The 27,356-nt window shown below is 37.4% G+C and overlaps 1 protein-coding gene across 1 annotated transcript; it reads right to left on the reverse strand.

Annotated features, from left to right (window-relative positions):
• Positions 1-1,738: 1,738 nt before the first annotated feature.
• LOC101738607 (uncharacterized) lies at positions 1,739-27,356 on the reverse strand. Its single transcript, XM_012690179.4, is given in 18 exon segments — positions 1,739-2,051; positions 4,779-4,892; positions 6,068-6,260; positions 6,728-7,494; positions 8,656-8,812; positions 8,815-8,856; positions 9,163-9,346; positions 10,059-10,543; positions 11,005-11,133; positions 11,304-11,465; positions 11,575-11,862; positions 14,905-15,032; positions 15,436-15,538; positions 17,546-17,766; positions 18,575-18,957; positions 19,361-19,521; positions 19,873-20,030; positions 27,245-27,356. Coding segments are annotated over 18 exon segments (3,789 nt in total). The 5' UTR covers positions 27,288-27,356; the 3' UTR covers positions 1,739-1,980.

Consider the following 27,356-nt stretch of genomic DNA (forward strand, 5'->3'; position numbering starts at 1 on the left):
ATTACAAATCCAAACGTATAGGAATAGCTTTATGAGCTATTCATATCTAGTGAGACTATAAATGACACGTGACTTGGTAATGCCATAACAAAAGCATACAAAGAGTTTACAAATCAATAAATTCTTATCCTATAGGTATACATGTTATATAATCTGTGGTAATACAAAAATTACCGCCAAAAGAGGTTTTTTGGCGGGAACGCGAGGAGTGAAGTTGAGTGATTTGTTTTATTTTGTCTATTTAGTGTTTCTTCAGGTTTAAATGTGTAATAACGGTGGTTTATTAACTTTTTAGTATCTGTGAAAGTGCACAAATGTGGGAAAATGAAACAAAGCCGCTGGAATCTCAGTAAACGACCACCATTTTATTGAGATTATATTTCATCCCATATCATCTCATCTCATTTCATTAAATTTCATCCCAGTTGATTAATATCTCAAATTAATCATTTTCATTTCATTTCAGTCCGTATTATCATTTTTCATAAAAATAAGAATATAAATTAAAATAAGACATGACCTAAACATCTAAGTTACCAGGTCAGAAAATCCCTTAAAAAAATACCGTCAAAAAATGAGAAGTGAAAAAGTATGATCGCGTAAGCCGCTGAGTTTAATAAATTAATTAAATCGTTGATAGAGGTCCCCGATGTTAAGAAAAGAGTTATATAAACGCCAGCTATATTGTGTCTCCCATTTACTTGTATCTCCGAGAATCGCCGATTTTTTTATTTTTTATTTCTTAGATGTGTGGACGAGCTCACAGCCCACCTGGTGTTAAGTGGTTACTGGAGCCCATAGACATCTGCAACGTAAATGCACCACCCACCTTGAGATATAAGCTCTAAGGTCTCAAGTATAGTTACAACGGCTGCCCCACCCTTCAAACCGAAACGCATTACTTCTTCACGGCAGAAAAAGGCAGGGTGGTAGTACCTAACGGCGCGGACTCACAAGAGGTCCTACCAGCAGTAAAAATAGTGCTGAGAAGACGTTTCGACTTCAGAAACTGATGATACGTAAAAACGAAGAAATCCGCCGAGGAAGTTCTTTCAAGGTCCAACTTTTATCCTTGATCTAAAAACTGATATGACTAATGAATACCGCATTCAATCCACTCAAAACCGAACGACGGGTCGTAAATTCGCGCATACAGGATTTTAAATAAAAATCAATTGCTACATGCATGACGGCGCGTCACTCGAGAATGTTCGATGGCTTTGACAGATTTGCTTTTCGTTGTGCTCGTTGTCAGGAGAGGACATTTTTGATAAAAATATCGGCCGCACGGCATAGCAGGTCCACTATTTAGTTTCATAAATATATCATTTATAGATTTATAGATTATAAAAATATCCGCATTAAAATAATTAAAATAATCAAATTTAGGGTTGTTATCAAATATTTATTTTTGTAGTGTTACTTTATATACACAACGCAAATAATATTATTTTTAGTGGTGGTACCAACCCTTGTTGACTCACTTGACACCCTACCACTAGTCAATTTTTGCTGGTTTGATTTTTATTACACGATGTTATTTGTTCATCGCGGAAGTCATTCGAGATAATTTCATAAGTATGTATTTCATTACAAAATTTGGTACGTGTCAGCGGGATTCGAACACCGGCACGGTCGCATCGTTCGATACGAATGCACCGGGCGTCTTATCGTTTAGGCCCCGACACGTAAGCTAAATGTTACCGTGAAAAATTAATCAAGAGAAAAAAAAAACCACTTCCTCCCATATTGCATTTTAATTTAATAGTAATAAAATAATAAAATCATCGAATTTTAGTGCATACCATTAGTTCTTCTTCTTCTTCTCAATCGTGTCACTCTTGACAGAGTGGTCGTGATCGTCATGTAGTGTTGGAAGGGGCAGACTTGATGCGTCTCACGATGTCGCGCCACCTCTCCCTGCTCGAGGTCATTCTACTGCACTCATTTAGGGGACCTCCTCAAACTATTAGTAAAATTTTAATTTAATTTAAAGTCATCGGTTTTATTTGCGGCTGCCAAACACAGACTTTCCACTCTGTACGGACCATCTGAAAAGAAAAATTATAATTCAACGTTTCAAGCGATAAGATCCTTTTATAGCACTCTATAAGTCCCAAAGTTTTTACAGTTTTTAGACACACACCAAATATTTTGGTATCAAATAAACGAATGCAAAATATTAATGTACAAGGAAAGTCTTGTTTTGCTTATTCCTGATAAACTGCAATCCAGTTTCTAAGGAGCAACAAGAGAAATTCATTATCACTAAGTAATTTAAATAAAACCTGGAAAAAATAATAAAACATTCTTGATTACTGGTGAAAGGGTAGTGGTACCTTGTGAGCATACTCTAATGGCACTAAACACCAAATACATGGTCTGCCAGCCTTCTCTTTAGAAATATGAAATAACAGTCTTAATGGGCGTGGTACTTTCCGCTCATACATATATTAGGATATCACGACCTTGGTTATTTTTTCGGTGATACAGTGAACAGTTTGAAGGGTAAACCTGTCAATATAATAATATGATACAATTTAAGCTCCGACTTCATATATCAAGGTGGGCAATTATGTTCACGATGTGGTATCAAAAAAGCTCACCACGAGATAAAATCTATGCTAATATTATAAAGCTGAAGAGTTTGTTTGTTTGAACGCGCTAATCTCAGGAACTACTGGTCCGATTTGAAAAATTCTTTCAGTATTAGATAGACCATTTATAACATCACGGTAAGACCAATACAAGTGGAGCACCAATAAAGAATGTTTTAAAATAGGGGCTTAAATAACTCCTTAACATTCTATAATTCAAATATATTTTCACTTTGTACGTAAATGAAGTGGGGAGTAAAATTTAGCGTTATGCCAAAGTAGCTATTCCACGCGGATGGAGTCGCGGGTAAAAGCTAGTGTAGATAAGATGGAAAGAAACAGAAGACTAAAGATGAATCACGACTCTCTTTCTTCTTCTGATGCGTATAGGTACAAAAAAATGCCACCCATGGGGACCCGTCGGTGCGCCCAGTCACGGCCGGAGTTCCCCAGGGAAGCGTCCTGGCACCAGTCCTCTACGCTCTCTACACCAACGACATTCCCACGCTTGAGGGCAACCTCCAAGCGTGGGAAGCCGACGTGAAGTTGGCGCTGTTTGCCGACGACAGCGCCTACTTCTCGTCCTCTAATTTCCCCTCTGCGGCCATTTCGAGGATGCAGAGGCTGTTGGACCTACTGCCCCAGTGGCTGGACCGATGGAGGGTCGCGGTCAACGTGGGGAAGACCGCGGCTATCCTCTTCGGTCCGGTCCGCACAAGAGTCGTCCCAGGACAGCTCAGTCTCCGTGGAGTCAATGTCGAGTTTAGGCCCAGTGTCCGATACCTGGGAGTCAATATCGACCGGAGTTTGAGGATGACCGCCCACGCCAAGTCGGCGTTGGCGGCCGCCCGCTATGCGAGGTTTCTCCTCCGGCCGGTGTTGGCCTCCAGGTTGCCGACCAGGACTAGACTCGGCATTTACAAGACGTATGTTCGTTCCCGTATCACGTACGCAGCTGCGGCCTGGTATCACCTCATCCCGCAGATCATGCGGGTGAAGTTACAGGCCCAGCAGAATCTGGCTCTTCGCACGATAGTCGGAGCAGGGCGTTACGTCAGAAATGACGTAATCGCCCGGGATCTAGATGTGGAGTCGCTCGAGGAGTTCATTCGGAGGCTAGCTCGTAATATGTACGAGCGGGCTGACGGTGGACCCCACGAGCATCTCCACAATATAGCTCCCTTGCACGCCAGACCACCTGATGGTAGGGCGCTACCAAGGGAGCTACTGGAACCCCCGGCTATGGTAAGATAGTCGGCTTAACCGGAGTGATATGGGAGTGCTCATAATGAGTGCCCCCATGGGACTGAGCTGTCCACACTCCACACTCTTCATTTCCCCCCACACTGTTGGGGTGCCCCCCTATGGGGACCCATTTCTATCACCCGTTTGGGTGAACCACTCCCCCTTAAGGGGAGTATTTACGTCGGTCCCTCCCCGCGACGGTCTTCCCCTTCTGGGGAGCCCCTAGCGGGTGAGCGCCAAACCAGTGCCGCGGCTCCCCCTCTGACTTGTAGAGGTGGGGCCGCGGCATGGGGCCGGTGGCGGGCCCCGGTTTAGTTGCTGACTGCTGCCCTGCTTTGTATATAGTGTATAGTTAGTTAGTTAGTAGTTAGTTTATAGTTTAGTAGTTAGAGGAAAAAAAAAAAAAAAAAAAAAAAAAAAAAAAAAAAAAAAAAAAAAAAAAAAAAAAAAAAAAAATCAAGCAGAGGACAGCAGCCGGCGCCGGGGTGACTCCTCCGCGGGTATCACTCCACCCAGGAAAACAACAAGCCCATCGTATTATATTTAAGTATTTATTTATTTTGTCGATGTGAGTGTGCCGAGCACGCTGCGAACAGTCCCCTCCCATCTCGTCCTGCATCCATATCACCCCTGCCCTATGTGGCAGGGAGCTTCGTCCCGGGCAGTGGGGATTGCCCCGAGGCCCGTTCCGTGCCCCCGAAAGGGGGTACGACGACCCTTCTTCTTCTTCTCATGGGGACCACATGGCAAAAACAATTAAATAAAGTTTTCAACTTTTTGAATTGTAAGCAATACGCTTTTTTATGTAAAATTTTTGTAAATAAATAAATCAGTTTAATACTAGCTTCTACTAAAGACTAGGGTAATTATATATCTGTCTGTATAGGGTAACATTTATATCAACGACTTTAAAAAAATAATAATTAAAAATCATACCAATTTGAAACCATTCGGTAGTAGGTATCCCGGATTCCCGCCTGGCTTCCGCTATTGCTTCTCGAAGCGCAAATGCTATGACTATAGATAAGCACATTGGTGGTTCTCCCGTAGCTGAAAACAGTAGGAAAAAAATTGAAGTTCAGCACGCACGGGAAAACATAATACAGAGTAGTCTTTGATTTTTTTTTACATTATTTGCAACCGTCTGATATATTCGAAAAATAAGACTTATGTTAAAATAAACCTTCAACGTTATTTTTATTTATTTACTAGCGACCCGCCCTCGCTTCGCTTCGGAAACATTAAAACACACATGAAACCAAAAAAATAAAATAAAAAAATAATAAAAAAAAGTAGCCTATGTTCATCAGGGACAATGTCGGCTTCTAATGGAAAAAGAATTTTTCAAATCGGTCCATTAGTTTCGGAGCCTATTCGAAACAAACAAACAAACAAATCTTTCCTCTTTATAATATTAGTATAGATTGAACTTTATGCAAAATAGGTGTATATGTATATATATATAAATGATTATACATAGATTGCATTGTAATCAAGTTTTAGTTATATATTTTTGCTGTTAATGCACTGTCGATTGCACCTATAATTGAGTTGACATCTGCCATGAAATTTTGTCAGTTTGTCAATGTTTTGTTTTGATGATCACTTTGTTGGTTTAACTTAATAAATAAATAAATTACTGTTACGATATCTTGCTTATATCCTTGTGACTTTAAGGGTGGGACAGCCATTATAATAAACTAATTGAGATTTTCGCTGTGGCACCTATCTAAGTATTTTGCAATAACGTAACACACCAAATGGGCTATAGTCCGACCAACCAGACCAATAAATAAAATACTTAGCCCATATTCTATTAAAATCGGTTAATGAGATGCAAATGGGAAAAACACTTCACCCGTTGAATCATATTCACGGATCATTTGCGTCATTTAATTATTTTTTATTTACGTTTTATTTACGTTTAGTAAATGGCATCAAACAACAGACCTGCAGCTTGCTTACACGATTCCATTATGGTATCAGTTGAATGGAATATTTGAAATGTATTCCACTGATAATTATTTTTAATAAATGTATCTTTTTTATTTGATTGGTTTTGTTAATTTTAAGTATTTTAAAATTATACTATGTACACATATGGACTTGTCGTTGTCTGAAATAAAATCATTCATTCATTCATTCATTCATTCATTCATTCATTCATTCATTCACTCGTTCGTTCATTCATTCATTCATTCTTGACAATAGCAATACAAGCGTACCTTTGGCTCCAAGAAAAAGTTCAGTACTGTAAGAGTTCTTCCTGAAGTATACTCTGAGATCTTGCGGGATATCTCTTGCTAAGGGCACGCTATAGTTCCAAGTGCGGTCAGTGAGTAATTCCCCAGTATTAGGTTCATATACCAACTTCTCACATGTCCAGTACCCAAGACCCATGATGAATGCCCCTTCAACCTGGAAAGTTTGAAGGTTAATCTCCCATAAGGAATTATCCCAAGCGGTATAGCCCACGAGAAAGTTCGCTTTTCTCTAAAAAGTGCACAAATTTTAATATTTTTGCTAAAATTTGTTTAGTAGTTACATAATTTATATAATATTATTATTATAAATAATACATTTTTTTTAAAGTATTAGGAAAAATTAAGTCCCAAAACATTAAGCGTTAACTTCACATTGACTTTAAATTTGTCATGTAGGCTAGTGTTTATTGAATTGGTGATCACTTTGTTGATACAGCTAATATTATAAATTTAAGTAAATGTTATAAATCAATAAAATAAATATAATTATTTCATTATTTTGGTTTCTGATTTCAAGGAGACTTAATATCATTAATTAAATAATCAATTTAATTATTAATTTAAGTTATGTTTCAATTATATCAAAATTTCTTTATTCCGCATAATCTAAAAATATCTTACTTGTCCGATATCGATTTCAGGGCTGACGCTTTTCCCGACGTCTTGTAGGATATCGACTCTTAATATCTCCGACTCTCCAGTTAAAACGTCCACCTCAACTTCTGCCAAGGAAACTCCGAAAATATTATAGATCTGTGCATCGATAGCGCTAACGAAACCATGAACTTGCAAATCGACATTAGAATCAAAAGCTTTCTTCACTAATTCCTCCCAAGTCGGGTTGTTCATCTGCAATCTTATTGGCTGCAATCTTCGTAACAGTTCCTCACAACACCTCGTAACAGCTACGCCTATATTCAGTGACGTCTGACTTCCACCGGATATAAAGCCGTTAGGTGTCAAAACCGTGCTGTTGGCCTTAACCTGAATTTTCTCTAAGGGTATCTTTAAGTAATACGCACAGATTTGGGCCGCTTTTGTGTTCAGCCCTTGGCCCATTTCTATGCCACCGTGGCAAATGGCAACAGTACCATCTTCGTGGTAGACTGCCATGTTTGTGTCCAAGTACTGACCTCCTGCTGGCGTCCACCTAGAGAAGGAGCACCTAAGGCCACGTTTCTTCCATCTGTTTTCAGCATTGAATTTCGTGACAGCGGCACGCCTTTTGGTATACTCAGCGTTTTTTTTAAGAGTATCAGACATTTCTTTTAAGTCATTGAAGCGTGTTGTGTCTAAGTTTGCGAGTCGAACATCAAATGGATCCAGAGATAGTTCGTATGATATCTGCTCTACAACATATTCGGCCATAGATATATTTTCTAAGGTACCTAAAATTTTATACATTCGTTCAAATTTGATTATTAAAATAATTATAATTGGGAAGAAATCATGCAAGCTCATCCAGCCCCAATTTAAGATTCCATTTGCTATGGAGACCAGAGGCTGATAAATATACTGTATATATAAGGATATATAGATAGATAATACACACTCAGACAAAGAGAATTCAAACATGTTTATCACACAATGTTTGCCAGCTGTAGGAATCGAGTCCACGACCCTCGGTGCAACAGTCAAGGGCACTAACAACAATACCACCGAGTCAGTCATTATTAAAACTAGACCAACGCACACTGCATTACAAAATTTAAGTTACTTATTTGAAATATATAAAATAAGGTTGATATTATATTTAATTGGATGCAGAGAGTTAAATTTCGCATTTTGACTTGTTTTAATTAAACGTTAAAAGTCACTTCTCCCGACACTTAGACCTCAAGCTCAAAGGTGGAAGATATTAAAATTAAAGTGTCCACATTGTGAGCTTTTTTTTTTATTGCTTATATGTGTGGACGAGCTCACAGCCCACCTGGTGTTAAGTGGTTATTGGAGCCCATAGACATCTACAACGTAAATGCGCCACACACCTTGAGATATAGTTCTAAGGTTTCAGTATAGTCACCACGGCTGCCCCACCCTTCAAACCGAAACGCATTACTGCTTCACGGCAGAAATAGGCGGGGCGGTGGTACCTACCCGTGCGGACTCACAAGAGGTCCTACCACCAATAATTTCGCAAATTATAATTTTGCGGGTTTGATTTTTATTGCACGATATTATTCCTTTACCGTGGAAGTCAATCGTGAACATTTGCTGAGTACGTATTTCATTAGAAAAATTGGTACCCGCCAGCGAGATTCGAACACCGGTGCTTCGCTCGATACGAATGCACCGGACGTCTTATCCTTTAGGCCACGACGACTTCAATACCTTAGCTTAAATCCCACTGAGTTTCTCGTCGAATATTCTCAGTGTGTCGCGTTTCCGATCCGATGGTAGATTCGGCGAAGCACTGCTCTTGCTAGGACTAGTGTTAGTAACACTTCCGGTTTGAGCCCCGTGAGCTCACCTACAGGTCAAGTAGAAGCTGAAACATCCTCTCAAGCCTATCACCATAGGTAGGGAAAAAAAAAGTGAGCTTAACTTACCAGGCGATCTGCACCAAGTATTTTTGGCAGTATCAGTGATGGAATCGTAACATTGATAGTTCCACCTGCTGTTATTGTAGCAGTTGTTAAACATGTCGGTTCCTAAAAACGTCAGCGTCTCGTTCACCTTGTACCCGTTGTCTTCGTATAGCTTATAATAAAATTCATATGCTGAATCACGCCCGAACGGTTCACACCAACCTGGGACCATCAGAATTACTTAGTTGACATCTCAAACACACCCCTAAAGTTTGTTTTTATATCATAGACGGGTGAACGAGCTCACAGCCCACCATTGGTCACTGGAGCCCATAAACATCTGCAACGTATTTACGTTGCTTAAAGTGGATGGTGGCATTTGCCACCACACTTTAAGCTTGTAGCAAATATGTTATGGTTTGAAAAATAAAACAACCTTTATTCCTGTGCAACTGATGATTAGAAAGTAAGTCTCCAGGAGGCGGTACCATAATTACTATTTATTGATGTTAAACATATCGGAAATACCTCGAAATCGGTAGAGCACGGAAGTCTTTTTCCAATAGCCCTCGTGGTGGTGGTCAACGACTGAATAAATCGGCAGGGTCTGTTCAACTTCTGAACAGCAAGACTGCAGGCGATCGCTACTTGGATTGGGCGAGAAATCTTCATGCCATAAGCTCCTCCGAGACGTCTAACATGCACATCGATCCTGATATAAACAAAAAGCTTCATCAAGAACCGTTGTAGTCAAAACTCACTTTCTGAATACAACTTTCATGAGCCCAAATTCAGTGACTTATCAGTAGAGGTCGGAGAAGGTAGATTGATTTAAGTCAAACGTAGAGGATAATATGGATATGCCTCCAAAATACCGGAACTTCATATTTATTGTGATATTTGTTCTGGAATTTTGAAATTAGCACGAATCTGTGTTTAAGGTGAAAAACGTATTAATAATATTAATCTACGCTACCAGTACTAGCTAATGGTGAAAGAAATCAGTATTTGATTTCATACAAAAACACCTTGGAATAGTTACACCGTATTTTGTCCCTTTCTGTTGAGTTAGAAATGACGCTTGTTAGTATAAGACAAAACTTACACAGGGCTTTTTGGTACTTTATCTCATAAATATAGAAATTGTATCCGATGAGGATTAAAAATATTTTTTTTCAATTTAAAAAAAATATTATTATGGATAAAATGGCATGGATAAAATGGTATAAAAATAAGTATATTATTATTTTATAATAATCAATCTGTCATTTGCTTAGTCAAGAACGTGAGCATTAAACAACTGGGTAATGATCGTGTCTACTAGTAGATGCGAGTTTCTAATGGGGGGCTTACATTTCTCTATAGATTTTATGATTATGCTCCTCCGTTATTATAGATTAAGTACCTGAACAAAGTATACTTACCGATTGCAGTCAATATTCAATGCCTTTGAAATCATGACCTGGGTTCCATCCATCCATTGTGTGGCTGAGTGGACTTCCAAACCCTCTTCTGTAGGCTTAGTCACACAGCTCAAATTCTCCATCATAAAATGGTACTGACCATAAATTGTGTTACTGCCTTTAATAAGTTTGACTACATCGGTACCTCTGTCTGTTGCTTCCATAGAAGTAAACAAAGTATTCCTTTTCGGATCCTTCTTAGCTTCTTTGATGTCTATGACTGGTTTTTTAATGTTGGCATATTTAGCCTTCACCAGTTTGGCTGCACGGTCAGCTATTTGTTGGGTCTCCGCTACAATCATTCCTATGGGTTGATTGAAATATTCAACTTTGCTGCTGCAGAAGACTTCTTCGTTAGCAATGTAAAATAGAGTTTGAGCTGGTGTAAAGGAATTTTCACCAGGAATGTCCTTCGCTGAGTAAAATGCAATCACTCCGGGTACGTTCTATAAATAATAACGGTTCGTGATAATATTTTGGAGCGAATATGGACTAATACAATTTATCTGGTACTATTTTCGAAAGATATATTATATTATAATGTATAGATTACAGTTTGCACATTTATTTCTGTTGCTTGTCAGACGTACCACGGGTCGTCGAATAACTGATAAGCAATGACCACAGCAGTTCCTGTAGATCACAAGATAACGTGTTTACTGTATAAACGCTATTTCACCATAGGAAATGTAATGTATAACTGCTTCATGTAGTAATAAGCAGAATAGTAGTACCATTAGAAGTTCAAAATATGCCTAAAGGCAAGTTTACTATAGTTTGAAATCCCGCGTATACGGTTGATGAAGGGCTTATGTATACCAGACTTTTTAGGTCATACCTCTACCTGCACTGTGGACTCTTTTAGCTGTTGAAGAAGGATATACCATAACGATCTGCAACTACATACCAGAGCTTGAGATGGATCTATTTTCACAAGGTCTCCTTTAGATATTGTACTCAATGCAAAAGCGGCAAACACTTCACGAGGTAAGGTTGGTATGTCTTCAGAAAAATGGGCTTCTCCAGCGCATTGGATCTGAAATAACATGTTCGGTACATAATTTCTGCATCTACTACTACTACTACGCACAAACCATTAACAATCTCAATATTTACAATAAACTGCTAACTGCATGGAACAATAGGTACAAAAACACAGGAAATTATAAATTCATTATTTAAATACTTTTGTATATTGACGCTTACCAAAGCCTCAACTTTGGGTATGGGTTGACCTAAAGGCCATTCCGTAGGATTGGTGTCAAAGATTTGTCTGCCTTCGGATACGGGTCGTGTCTCATGGATCTTAATAGCACCTGATCGATAGCGGGAATTCAGCTGATTGTTTGGACAAAGCGTTAGGAGTCCCTGCGAAGTTCAAACAAATTTCTTATTCAACATTGAAATAATTTTATAGATATAAGATACCCCACTAAAAGTAGTCAAGACTGTTTTGAAATTGCAATTGATTTCATACCTTATAAAATAGATTCAAAGCTAATTTCTCTCTATATTTTGCCGAAGGTTCAGGCGGCATCTCTGTCACGACCAGTTCGTTTTTCAGTATATTAAGAGCTCTCTGTAGAGTGTTGTTCGTGAAGAGAGCTTTACCGACTAAGAAGCTTTCAGTCGCGAAAGCTCTGGTAAATTGTGAAGATAGACCTCCGTAGCTGATTCTGCACTCTATCACCGTGCCGTTGCTATTCAGTTTGTATAGGTACGCTGCGTTGACGATCGCATGAGCGCTCTGTGATCGCGGCATTACCTAGAATCAATTCAAACTTGATCAAAATCAGGACATATTCTACTGAAATTTCTAGTTCGTGAGCCGTAAGCTAATAGCTACCAAGAGCCAGGTTCAAATTCCCTAAAATAACTAATAATACCTATAGTAAAGCTGATAAAAAATAATAATGCTGTAAATTATTATATAGCTCAACTAAAGTAACTTAAAGACTATTGATATTAAAAAATACTAATCAATGATATTAGAAATAATCGTCAGAACGATTGTACCTATATAAATATAACTTAATGAAACGGTCAAAAATATAGGAATGATGAACAACGAGTATTATTTTAACATAAACAACTTCTGAGTTCAAGTGCCTTCCAAAATTACGTTACGTGTTCAGTTTCGCATTATTTAAATTTTTACGAAGCAAAATAAAGTTAATATACAGTTGTGAACATGCTGAAGATAAAAAAAAATATAGTTGATAATATTTTACCCAGCGAAGCTAAACTCACATTGGGAATATGGTAATGATTGAAACAAGAATAGTTTAAAAACAACTTTAAATTTAGCTGTTAGATCAGAAATTCTCGATGATGATGTTACGACTTTTTTTGAAGTCACTAGATTTGTGATCGTGCCCAACTGGTGTTAAATGGTTCCTAGAGCCCCTAAAAAAGGCGGCGTTTCCGTCTTAAGGTAACGCGGTGGAACTCACTTCACAGTAGAAATAGGCATTTGAAATCGTTGGGTGAAAGGTTATGAGGCTTAAGCGACATTTTTGCAACTTTTTCAGGAGAGCCATTTAAAGTTTGAAATTTGGAAAAAATATCATGACAGAAATACTTCTTCGGCTATTTGAATTTTGTATACTTATTAAAAACAAGCGGTCCGCTCCGGCTCCGCTCGGGTCTTTAACAAAAATTTCAATGATATTTGACAAGTTGTTTTTTTTTTTTTTTTTAAAGAACGCTTATTGCCGCATAACTATAATAGTTAGATATATGCTGTCGCGACACTTTTTGTAAATAATAATATGTTCTACAAAGTCATAGCACATAATTTTTTTTCCATCATCAATAGTTTTCGCAGGGCACGCGATGTAAAGAGTATTTTAGGTAATTTTTTTTCACCTTGGGTTACATTATTGGAGTTTTAGTAAGGAAAGGATCCCTAATGTTTTTCAAAAAAGATTATAGACTCGGGAATAGTGTAGCTTCCAAACAGTGAAAGAATTTTTTAAATCGGTTCAGTAATTTCGAAGCCTATTCAATACAAACAAACAAATCTCTCCTCTTTATAATATTAGTATAGATCTAGATAGCGGTAGGCAGCGGCTTGACTCGCCCCCTGGCATTGCTGACGTCGATGAGCGACGGTAACCACTCACCATCGGGTGGGCTTGTCAATAAAAAAAAAACCAAACTGCCAGTAGGTATAGTAACCGGCAAACTTCTTGAGCAAATGACCTTGACTGCGCAGAACCGAATTTTAGATCACTTTGGTGGTGAGGGTGAGGCGCGACGGCAGGGGAAATCGTATCGAGCGCGTTATTGGTAGATCAATCGAACCTTGCGTCCCGCACCGCGCCTTCATTCCGCTTGCTCCCAAAAGTACGCTTGCGTACAGTGAAAAGTCTGTCGTTATTAATCGTTAAGTTATTTGTTATAATTACTTGTGGACTTTGTTGCCATTGCTATTTGTTGATTGTTTGTTGATTTTTTATAAAACATACACTATGCCGCGACAAACTGGTGTACTATTCAAAAGAAAGGGTAGAAAAATTGTGTACGACGTATATTGCTTCATTATAAAACGGGGGAAGAATGATATGGAAAAATTAAAACAGACTTCGGAAGTAACAAAACCATCAGTGAGTACTGTTAGGTGCATTATTATTAAGGAAGCTAAAGGCTCTGGCTTGCTCGCCGTGTTTCGGACTCCGGGTAAGAAAAGATCAGGGAAGAAGAAAGTTACCGGAATGGATAGTTTCGTTCAATCTGTAATAAAAAGATGTAATCATAATAACTACATAACAAGCAGCGAAACTCAGTACCGTAGTAAGGCTTCGAAAAATTTAAAGAAGATATAAATTCTAATGGCTCGGTATGAAGCTTACGACGAATTATGAAAGAGCTAGGCTTCAGATGGAAAAAAAACAGAAAATAATCGGAAGCTGGTAATTGAAAAAAGTTACATTCGATTACTACGAATCGAATATCTTCAAAAAAGAATTAATTATAGACAAAAAAGTAGACCGAACCGACCGAGTTGTAAACTACACCGATGATCCCTATGTCGACTCATCACGATGATAGCAACTCAGGTGATAAAAACAGTGATGATGATGGTCAAGATTATGATAACGAAAAAAAAAATTACAAATACCAGCTTCGCTTCAACTGAACCAAGACCTGGCAACAGCTCTAGTTTTGACTTAATAGAAGGAATATCTATTTTACCCCAAGATTAAATTATTACAATTATTAACCTATATTTTTTGTTGATGTTCTCATAAATATATAAATAAATACATATGTTGATTTTAATAATTTAATTGCGTTATGACGCAGAGTAAATAATGTTTTTGCACGTGAGTGTACCATGCGCAAACTTACCCCCACTACGTCGACAAATGCTCAAGAAGTTTGCCGGCTATTATATATGATTTGAAGAGTAGGACAGACGCCATATAATAAAATGAAGTCATCAACCTCCCATCCCAAGGCGGCTGCCAACTAGTATTTACTGTACAAAAAAGGGAGTAAGCGCCAGAAATGTTGAACTATTACGTTTCACTGTTAAGTCGGCGGCACTTGCAGCTCATACAGTAGGCGTTCAGAATGTTAGTTATACGAATGCTCTCATCATTGAGACTTTCTAAATACGAAGCGAAGTATAGCGCGATAACTAAATCGTAACACAGGAGAATAGGTACTCAAACTTAGGTAATCGTATCTGCAACGTTTAATCATGGCAAATGGAGTTTAGAATTTATGCTCTGAGTATAAATAACCACCCAGTTAATCCAGCGTTAATGCTTTTAATGTTTGAGTTTTTCTAAAGATTCACCTTGAAGGTAACAAGGCGATGCTGATCCGTCAGTGGGGGTAAAAGAATGTGTAGAATAATCTTTCCTTTCATGTCTTCTTTTAGGAATTGCTGCATAGTGACCACTTTGGTTTGACCTCTTGAGTTCTCTGGAAAAAAAAATCGACTAAAAATATGTTTGATCCAAACTGTATTCAAAATTTATGAAGAGTCATAGGGCAGAGTCAGGTGTCCGTGGAGAAATATCGTGTCACACTTGGGAAATTGTTGACGTGTAACTTCAAAGTACTGAATATTTCATAAACTATAAGTCAATCTTTCGTCTCCATCATTTGCCATGACGTGAACGGTAAGTAGATCATTGGGCCATCGTGATATGTTCCTTATGGTCTGCCTATCTAGCGCTAAGATAACATGATTGCCACAGACCATTTTGAGATGCTAAGATAAAGTGTTCAGTTGGGTTGCATTGGATTAAGATCTATTTGGGATTGAAACACGTAGCATGATGTGACCAATACCTGAAATCTGACAACAAGACATTCAACTTACGCAACTCAAGCTGAGCCCCAACTGTGTCAAACAACAAAAACACATCAGACGGAAATTCATTGTGCATGTGTTTTATCATCAAATTACCACCTACGGAACCAATCTGTAACAACGAAAATAAAACACTTATTTTACAAAAATGCATCAATTAAAAACGAGTTCATATTTATATTTTGCTGGCAGATAGACAATGAAAGTGTTTCGTATAACTTAATGTTCGCGCATTCTAAATAATTAAAATTAAGTAAGTGATCGCTACAAACCGGTTCATTTTAATAGGTTTTTTGCAATTTTGACAGGAACTTCTTAATGTGCATTGCAACGGAAATAAGTAGTTAATTTAATCTTAGAACCGTCTGCCATGCGTTATTTTATGTCTATTTATTTCATAGGAATTTCTACGTATTTTTTTATTTTATTTTACTCTTTAGAGTTAAAGAATCGTTTTTTTTTAATTATCTATAACTAGTCAGGTCATAAGTATTGTCACACAGTAAAAACTTTTTTTTTAGAATGCTGGCCACAAAAATGTTTATTGAATTCGAATTTCGAATTGTTCATGAAAATAAAAATGTGTACTTTTAGAATTTTACTCATTTTTAAATATGGAGTGGACGCTTAAAGAAGACCGTGTTGCAGTTATTGCATTGCATCGTTGCGGTTACGCGCCAATTCAAATTTTTAACATACTGAAAAATTTGAATATAACCAAAAGATTCGTTTATCGTACCATTAAACGATACAGTGAAGACTCTAGTGTAGATGACAGGTCAAGAAGTGGTCGCCCTCGGTCTGTTAGGACTCCAGCAGTGATAAAAGCTGTGAAGGCGTGAATTCAAAGAAATCCCAAACGTAAGCAGAAACTGTTGGCCCTTCAGATAGGGTTAAGCAGAACCACGGTAAAAAGGGTTTTAAATGAGACTTAGGGCTTCGGGCATATCGAAGAAAAACAGGACATCGTTTGAATGCTCGTCTAATGGACCTGAGACTGAAGAGATGCCGCGCTTTGTTGAAGCGGTACGCGGGAAAAAAATATCGGGAAATTCTTTTTTCGGATGAAAAAATTTTTACCGTAGAAGAGAGCTACAACAAACAAAATGATAAGGTGTACGCACACAGTAGTGAAGAAGCGAGCAACCGTATTCCGCGTGTCCAACGAGGTCATTTTCCATCCTCGCTCATGGTATGGTTGGGAGTTTCTTATTGGGGCTTAACAGAGGTACATTTTTGTGAGAAAGGTGTAAAAACGAATGCAGTTGTGGATCAAAATACAGTCCTGACGAACCTTGTAGAACCTGTTTCTCATACCATGTTCAATAACAGGCACTGGGTATTCCAACAAGATTCGGCGCCAGCTCATAGAGCGAAGAGCACACAAGACTGGCTGGCGGCGCGTGAAATCGACTTCATCCGGCACGAACACTGGTCCTCCTCCAGTCCAGATTTGAATCCGTTAGATTACAAGATATGGCAACACTTGGAGGAAAAGGCGTGCTCAAAGCCTCATCCCAATTTGGAGTCACTCAAGACATCCTTGATTAAGGCAGCCGCCGATATTGACATGGACCTCGTTCGTGCTGCGATAGACGACTGGCCGCGCAGATTGAAGGCCTGTATTCAAAATCACGTAGGTCATTTTGAATAAACTTTAGTGTCATAAGAATCTATGTTTTGTTAAATTCATTTTGGTATATGAATGATTACATAATGAATAAACTTGTTTCAATTATTTTACATTAAACATGTGACAGAATTTATGACCTGACTAGGTATATTAGTACGTGAAGCAGAAATTTTGTACCCCTTTTTACGAAAATTGCGCGGATGGAGAATATAAAGTTTCTCACACTTATAGAAAATATAGAGAAGAAGTGCAGAATGCTAACATATTTTTTAGTTATGCATAAACAAATCTTCAAATCAGTAAAGAAAGCATTACACACATTACCATGTATTTGACACACACACGCATACCTATATATTTATTGTTAAAGCCGAATTATACTCGAATTTCGACTACAGAGGGACCACTAGTTATTTTTAAATGCGCTTACTTATTGTATGGATTTCGTTTTTGATACAACATACAACTTAGTATCGATTTACATACATTTCTGACGGGTATGTGGGCGACCAATAACAAATGTTCGTAAAGCTTCCTCAGGTACTTGAAGTATTCTTCCTTTGAAGCTGTCTCGAAAGTATTCAATAATTCGGTAAGCGTCAATCCAACACCTACTACTAAATTCTGGTCATAAAGGCAAATCTTTAATTGGGCTACAGCGCTAATATCAATCAATACTTTCGGATATTCGAAGATTGGATATGCACCTGAAATAACAGAGAGGAATTTTCTGTTATATAACGTTAGTAGTTAAGCGAGCCAAAAGGCATTGCGAAGTCAGCGCTGATATCTGCTTCAAGCCTTGCTCATCGATAGGGAATGCTCTGAAAAATAATTTATGCTGATCCTTTCCATCTTTTTTCACCATACCATGCGACCAGAGCACAATTAATTACTGCTACTCAATACATCTGCGTTTCTCAAAAACATTTTTGTTACATATCATCCGACAAGAATATCTCCCCTCCACGGCCTTTCCGGGGTGTAGTGTAAAATTACTTTTCGAAGTTTTAAGTTTTCAGTACACTCCTTAGTTTTTGTATTTCTGGTGATAGTAATGTCTATAAGCTATATAAATCGCTGGCAGTTAAGCGGAATACTTTCTGGTCGATAAACTTTTTTTTGAGTCGTCGGGTAAGGTACGGTATTGTGTGCCTGGTATGCTCCTGGTAAATTCCGCAGGCAAGTATAGTACTAATTCTTCTAATGAAATACGTAGTCACAAAATTTTCATGAATGATCATCTTGTAATAAGAATTATTATTAATCCCCCGAAAAATATAATTTGTACACTTACATAATTTAGATACATTGTATCTCATGCCGGTATGTAAGTGAAGGCATTTGTGATGTTGTATATGGGCTCCGGGAACCACTTAGCACGAGTTGGGCTATTAGTTCGTTCACTGATCTATGCAATAATATCTGCCACCAATAACATCAATATATGGCTAAATCACTAAAACAGGTGTAGTAAGAACCCGATAAATTACAATATATAATAATTAAAAATACCTTTAGCCGTATTCCCAAAGACCAGCATATATGAGTCATATCCTTTCTGATTAAGAATTTTGAATATATCATCAACATTCGTAACACGGTACCAATATTTATTGTCATGCAACGGTATTTCTATAATACCCTCGGCCTTGTATTCTTCTTTTTCAATTATGCACCAGTCTTCGTCATTACAATTACTCTTATCACATTTTTTACCAGTTCTCTTACAGATAGTCAAATCTTCTATGTCTAAAATTCTATGCTCTTTAGGGCAGTCTTTGGCAAATTTTTTGAAGGCGTCCAATATGGGTCTGTAGCCAGTACATCTGCAGACATTGCTGCTGAGGGATTTCTCTATTTCTAGCATCGTTAAATCATTGTTGCCTTTGAGGAGACTGAAAGAAGTTCATGTTGTATTTTCTTTAAAGCCACATTAACTTTTAAATTATTTTATATTGAATATTAAATTCAACTGTGTCGGAAATATTCTTAAAACCTTATCATAGGCTATTCAATTGTTTACATGTTCTTACATCTAAGCTAAGTCTGATTGAAGTAGTATCTAAGACTCATAATTTATTGTTCAACTTTCTTCGTCGTGTTTGATACTTCTACTGGCCATACCATTGACACCGCCAATGCTTGGAACTATATTCATAATAATAATTTGGTTATTTTAAAATACCTTTTCAGTACAGCTAAATATCGTGTAAAGAAACTCTTTAGCTACAATGAATTTAAAGTATTGGAAATTTGCAAGTACAGATATTAATAAAATCTAAAAAAATTAGTTCTAACCTGTGCATCGCCATGACCCAAGCTGGAGAGCAATACCCACATTGGGTCCCATTATAATCAGCCAAAGTCTTCTGTAGAACGTTGTACCCTTTGTTTCTGTTCCCCAATTCTTCTATCGTTGTAATTTCCCAATCTTGACATGACGTAATTGATACCATACACTGAAAATATTTGGTTATTATTTAGCAACAGTATGATCTATTGCAAGTAGAATAAATAAAGTATATGATCTTAATAAATTAGTCATATAATGCTTTCTAATAAGAACGTATTATCATCGCAGATTTTATAAGCCTACGGAAACAGCAGAAGTTGTTTTGGATAAGGTTCAAGACTCCTTAATAATCGCTGGCTCTTGTTTTAAGATGCCACTTTAAAAAGCAGAAGAGCTTAAGGTCTTCGCGATAATTATTACCCATGATACAAAGCTACGCGCTTATACACAGTTTAAACACAAAGTTTTGAAACTCTGAGGTAATATTGTAGGAAGTTCTTTTGGAGATTAATCTTACCGAATTAACAGCTTCGACCGGTCCTCCTGGGCATTTGACGACAGACACAATGCAAGCTCCGCACCCAGCCTCACGACACATGTACTTGGTACCACGCAGCTCTAGGTTTTGTCGGATATAGTCCGCCAACGTCAGGTCTGAACTAACCTCACCTCCCACTAAACGATATTAATACGATTTCATTAAAATTACTTAATTATTGATTCTCAAGTTTACTTTTAGTTCGCATTAGGACTCTTAGCTTTAACGTATTTTTGGCGTTGATCTGATTACTAGATTTCATCCTTCTTAACGTAAAAAGACTGAAAGGATTTCAAGAAAAGGATTGGAGTTTGATGGTCAGAGTAAGACAAGCATCAACTCTGCTGAATTAAGCGCCACAAGTCGTAATGTTTCATGTGTACTTTAATTGTAATATTATACTAATTACTATTTTACTAACTGTGTAATATTTTACTTTAAGTGTTTAGGTGGCCATTGCTAATGCCGATCTACAAATCAAAGATATGTATATACATTTGTGTACATAATTCCCTAAAATAAATAATTTAACCAGCAAAAGTATTCCACGATTATATAAACACTCGTGAGTACATACATAGTTAGGACGGATATTTTAAATTATGTCGTTTGTTAAAATACAAAGATTATGTTATTGAACAAGCGCGAGTAAAATTATAAGCGAATACTCGTAATAACTAGTAAAATAATTATCGCCTCTTATCTAGATCACTTCCACAGACAATTGTGGTGTAATGTTGTAGAAAGTTTTTTGTGGAATTCTTGCGAACGAAACAGGTTTTAGTACACAGCAAGCCAGGATTTATTATATACTTTTTTAACTGGTGTAGCGGTAGGCAGCGGCTTGGCTTTGCCCCTGGTATTGCTGAAGTCCATGGGCGACGCTAACCACTCACCATCAGGTGGGCCGTATGCTCGTCTGCCTACACGGGCAATAAAAAAAAAAGGTGTAACACGCGTACACGAGAACTTCTTGACTTACTCCTTTAATATCATAAGTCAAATTAAACTGATCATGATAGAAGTTAACCTTTGTTTGGTCTAGTTTTTTTTAATTTTTTTTATTGCTTAGATGGGTGGACGACCTCACAGCCCACCTGGTGTTAAGTGGTTACTGGAGCCCATAGACATTTATGACGTAAATGCGCCACCCACCTTGAGATATAAGTTCTAAGATCTCAAGTATAGTTACAACGACTGCCCCACCCTTCAAATAGAAACGCATTACTGCTTCACGGCAGAAATAGGCAGGGTGGTGGTACCTACCCGCGCGGACTCACAAGAGGTCCTACCACCAGTAAAATACTCCTACAATATCATACGTCAAATCAAACTGATCATGATAAAAGAAGTTATCCTTTCTTTCGTCTAATTGCTGTTAGAGTTAATTTTTCAATGTAACATTTGGATATCATTCTTTTTAGATTATCACTTACAAATATATTTAAGTTAGGGTTATAAAATAACACAGCTTATCCATAGGTGGCTTTGGAGGTAACGAAGACTTTCGATTTATGTTCGTTCGCAATGTAACCCTTAAGCTTAGACTATTTTGAAACAGAACAAGTCGTGTTGTAAAAATGTATAATGATTATATTATATAGTATGATATACTGTTCATTTATTGTAGCTAATTTTAACTTAACATTTTATTATACTTTATTGTATGACACACCTACACACACACAAACACACACACACTCTCTCTCACACACACACACACACGCGTACGTACTGTATTCTTACAGATCGGTCTTCCTGGTTAACTTTCTTTACCTGGTGACCTAGCACTTGTTATTGTATACCTCATAAAAAAGCCATGTATATTATTATACTAGTGTTAAGAATTCTTGTACGTGTTTGCATTTTAAGAGGCTTGAATAAATGTTATTATTATTATTAAAAAACCCATTTTTTTAGTTTACATAATTGTTTTAGAGGTCTTCGCCTTTGTGCTTATATTTATTTTATTATTTTTTGTTTTACATTACTGGTCGTGCATTTAGTATTTTCCCTTTACGATATCATAAATTTTCCAAATAATCCTCCTTATTTTTTTTTCATCTACAACGTAAATGCGCCACCCACCTTGAGATATAAGTTCTAAGGTCTCAGTATAGTTACAACGGAATATTATAAACTATAAACGCGAATTTTAGAATGCGAACGCGTTTTTAGAATGTATGATGTGTGTTTGTTACTGTTACGCCGGTAAGAGTAACGCCATCTATCGCTGAATAGCCAAAACGAATATCAAAGGAACTCGTAACATCTAGAACGCTCGAGAAGTACAACGCCATCTATTATCGGATAGCGGAAACGCACTTCGAAGGTACTCGACTTGTAAGGAGTGTTCTCAATAATTCTAGGGATGTCGTATCGACTATAAAAGTGTTGCAGAGATGGCACGAGTCAGTTAGTAATCGGAACTACTCGAAGCGAAACAGCGAACGGATCACTTGAAGCGAAGCGGAAGAAGTGAATTGAGAATTTTAAAGTGTTTGTTGAGTATTTTAAGTGTACTAAGCGTTAAATACAGTTTTGATTGATACTTCGGTATAATTTTTATTTATCCCGAACCCCAGCGCGTAACATTACCTACTCTTTTACGCAAAGACTACTGAATGGATTTTGAAGAAACTTAACAATAATATAGCTGACACATCAGATGTGTTATCATATGATATAATTTATAGAGATACACTCTGAATTATCCAAAATAATAGGTATCAAGTAAGAAGGAAAAAATCTGCCACCTGCGAGCAAGTTTTGGCGTGCGCTGCAAAAACCGTTGGAGTTACGCCTCTCAACGCGTGAGAGTTCGATCTAAACACTACATTTTTTTAATTACATTTCTAAGGACCGTGAGCAGTCATTATTCTGCTCTTGTATAATGTGAACAAATTAAAAAATAAATGTAAGACTTTCGGGACAGTCAAGTGTCACAACAGTAGTTCAGGAGGAGTCGGCTCTGGGGGATCTGATCGGTCACAACTCACAACTCATCAACTTTAACGTGCATTTAAAGTTTGAGCTTTTCAAACTAAGTATATTATGGAAAAGATAATTTTTTATATATTTATTATATCTACCTCTTAGTTATAACCAACCCATTATCGCCAAAATAGTGAACCATGAATATAAGATTTTAGATTAGATTTTTTGTTTGTCTATCTTTCTTCTATCTACTATCTTTTTATTATGTTTGTTACTATCAAGACCAAATTTGTATAAAAGAAAATTAAATAAGATCAATAACAAATTACAGTTCCCGAAGCGAAGCGAGAGCGGGTCGCTAGTCTATACTTCTATACTAATATTATAAAGAAGAAAGATTTGTTTGTTTGTTTGTATTGAATAGGCTCCGAATCTACTGAACCGATTTGAAAAATTCTTTCACTGTTCGGAAGCTACACTATTCCCGAGTGACATAGGCTATAATATTTTTGGACTAAAATTAGGAATTCTTATTAAAACTCCAATAATGTAACCCAAGGTGTAAAAAAATTACCTAAAATATTCTTTACATCGCGTGCCCTGCGAAAACTATTGATGATAGAATAAACAATGTAGGCACTACGACTTTGTAGAACACATTATTATTTACAAAAAATGTCGAGACAGCATATGTCTAACTATTATAGTTATGCCGCAATAAGTGTTCTTTATTTAAAAAAATAAAACAACATCGTTGAAATTTTTGTTAAAGACCCGGGTGGAGCCGTAGCGAGCCGCTAGTTATATATAATCGCGTTCGTACATAATATGGTTATGTTGAATTGTGTTTATGAATTGTTCGTACCAATCCGTCTCGTGATTGCGTTAACACATAACAATATGAATTTGTTAATTATACGTGAAGATAATGTTACATAAAAAAGCAACGGCTTATATTAACTTAAATAAAAAATATAATCTTTAAATAAACAATTTTATCGGTTGAAAATAATAAAATTCAAATTAAATTCAAGCGATAAACTAATATCGTAAATAAAAAACATTATTTTACATGGAAATTAAAGTAATGCATGAGCACACAATGCCTAATTACCTTTTTTACTTGCTAATTATCTGTTTTAGTACTATAAGCGTGTGGCAAAATAAATTGTTAACAAAATAAATAGTGTATTATTTTATTGATTGTTTTCTTTGAGGAGACTCTTTTTTTTATCGCTTATCGGTGGACGAGCTCACAGCCCACCTGGTGTTAAGTGGTTACTGGAGCCCATAGACATCTACGACGTAAACGCCACCCACCTTGAGATATAAGTTCTAAGGTCTCAAGTATAGTTACAGCGGCTGCCCGCCCCACCCTTCAAACCGAAACGCATTACTGCTTCAGGGCGGAAATAGGCAGGGCGGTGGTACCTACCCGCGTGGACTCACAAGAGGACCTACCACCAGTAAATTGAATTGAATTGTATTGAAGCTCAACGCGACATCGAGGTCTTTTATAACGTTTTTGTGATGGTAAGTGTATGGATAACGCAGCCATATCCCACCTGATGCCAATTGGCTACCGTCGTTCACGTACAGATATGCCGTGATCTCAATACTCTCTCTCCTTATAGGCCTGGTTTTGGTGGTTCATGATAGATCTTGGAGGTATTATAAGCTCATGCGTGTAGGCCACGATCCTTCCCCCTCATATGTCGGTCTGGGGCCCGGCGAAGGGGGCCTAAGAAGACGACGTGCAAGCTGCTCTGCACGCGTTTTACGCAAGAGCATCCGGGTGATGGAAGGCCGGCTATCCTCGACCCACACTGGTTCTGACCCAGCGGGGTATTTCGTAGGATAACCTATTCAAACCGGCGCCATCTAGGCGGGATTCGGGAGATGTGCTCCGCACTAAACGCTTCACTCTCCTCCCCTTGCCTTTTCATGAGTTCTGTCTCATGCGAGGATTGGACGTTGGTTGTTGAGCGACAGGAGGTTTTAGTCGGTTCAACTCCGACATGCCCCACCCTCCATCCCCAGTGGAGGGTGGGAGTCCGGCGATTTCCTCCTGACAAAAAAAAAAAAAGGCCAAGATCCTACCACTGATCAGTCAAATGTTTCTGTTGAATAGATAACAAGAATTCGCATAGTCGAAATTTTACCTTCAAGTCTTCCTTTGGGTAGCTTGACTTTATGTGATGATCTTATCCAGAAGACGTCGTGGCCTAAAGACTAAGACGTCCAGTCTACTCCTATAAAGGGATGTGATTATTTCTGCCGTGAAGCAGTAATGCGTTTCGGTCTGAAGGGTGGGGCAGCCGTTGTAACTGTACTGAGACCTTAGAACTTATATCTCAAGGTGGGTGGCGCATTTATGTTGTAGTTGTCTATGGGCTCCAGTAACCACTTGCTCGTCCACACATCTAAGCAATAAAAAAAAAAGATTATGCCAATATTCAAAGTCCGTAGATACCAATTTTCTTAATGAGATACGTACTAAAAAAATCGTGTGATCCGTAAATGCGGGTAATTATAATATAATACAATTGAGAGAAGGACCCCAATTCTCAAGGTCATTTATGTTGTCATATTTATGGGCTTCGGTAAACACTCCAGCAGTACTTCGAATCTTCACAAGTAGAGATGATGTGGATAGAGCTTTAAGCACTATGTAACTAAGCCGTGAATGTTTATTTTTTATTTATGTTGTTGTACAAAGAAAGTATTATCACCGTAGCGTATAATGTGGTGTAAAGTGAAGGGACCACATAAATATTCACGAAAATTTCATTTCCCATTTCACCAATGTTGTCAGTTTCGACAGTGACATTGACTGGTTACATTATTTTTATTATAATTAGATATAATCAAATGATCCAATTAATTTACAAAAAAAAAAAAATACTTGTAGGCATGTTGTTTGCGTTCGCTTTTTTTGTAATTAATTAGATAATTTGATAACAAACCTCTAAACCTCTATTAAAATATCTATCTATACATTTAACACGAAATATTGAGAATTTTACAATTAAATAGGAAAATTATATGTTTTCTTTGGTTTCCCTTAGTCCTAGATAAAATTAAAAGTAATTTTACGGTTAAATCTCGATTTTACCATATTTTTTTTATTGCTTATTGGAGGAGTTGACGGCCCACCTGGTGTTAAGGGGTTACCGGAGCCGATAGGCATCCTACACCGTAAATGCCACCACCCACCATGAGAAGTGATTTTTTTTAATTTTTTTTTGCCTTTGTGAGTTGTAAGGTTTCACTTTTAGCAGTACATGCTAACGATTTAAATACTTTACAGCTGTCAATATCTTGCTCCGTGACCACGTAAGCTGAACAGACTTCGAATCATCGGAAATATTAAAATGATAACCGCAAGCGCGACATTGTACCGAAAAAGTGGTGTTAATTATCTATCTATCTATATAAATATATATAAATGAATTGCTGTTCGTTAGTCTCGCTAAAACTCGAGAACGGCTGGACCGATTTGGCTAATTTTGATCTTAAATTATTTGTGGAAGTCCAGAGAAGGTTTAAAAAGTTAGATAAATATGAAAATGCACGGAAATAATTAAAAATAACAATTTTGTTTTTCCTTTGACGTGTCACCCGTCGGACGGATTCGTTTTGTTTGTTTTAAGTTTATTTTATACAAAAGTTTAATCTTTTATTTATCGATTGAGGCACTACGAAGTCTGCCGGGTCAGCTAGTCAAAAATAAGAATACTTTGGAGATATGATTTGTCAAAGCCTCCGTAATAGATAGATGGTCAAGAATTCCATGTGACTAAGAGATGTATGGAAATGGTAGTGCAAGTTAGACAAGGAAGAGAGAAGACATGGATGGAGTGTGCGAATGACGATATGAGAGAGAGAGAGGAGTGAGTATTGAGATGACGGCTGATAGAAGAGAATGGAAGAGAAAATTTAGCTGTGCCGACCCCACCCAGTGGGATAAGGTGGAGAAAAAGAAGAAGAGTCAAGAATTTCATGTTTTGGTAAGCTTTTTTTTAAATAAAAACTGGGAACAAATCACGCACAGTCATCTGGCCTCGATTTAGGATTCGGTGTGTTATCGGTACCAGAGACTGATAAACATATTCATATACGTTTTTAAATATATAAATGTATAGATAATAAGCAGCCAGATATAGAACAAACAAATTTGTTCATAACACAATGTTTGCCCGATGTGGGAATCGAATCCACGACTCTCGGAGCAATAGTCAGACCGCTAACTAGAGCACCACCAAGTCAGTCAACTTTAAAGACAACTTAGACGCGTTTTGTTTGATTTCAGCAAAAGAAATTTACACAGTGCGAGTCGCTTTTTTCAAAATTGCTATATTAATATGAAAATACGATTTATTTTTTAAATTAAGAAAAAGAAAAACTTACTAACCTGAGTATGGTATTGCATTAACTTTGAATCTAATTCGACTCATGTCTGCGTAGAAGCCGACTCACAACTATACTGACACAACAGTAACTAGTCTTATTAGTTGAATGAAAGC

The sequence above is a fragment of the Bombyx mori genome, chromosome 18 (genome assembly GCF_030269925.1).
Source record: "Bombyx mori chromosome 18, ASM3026992v2".
Lineage (NCBI taxonomy): Eukaryota > Metazoa > Arthropoda > Insecta > Lepidoptera > Bombycidae > Bombyx > Bombyx mori.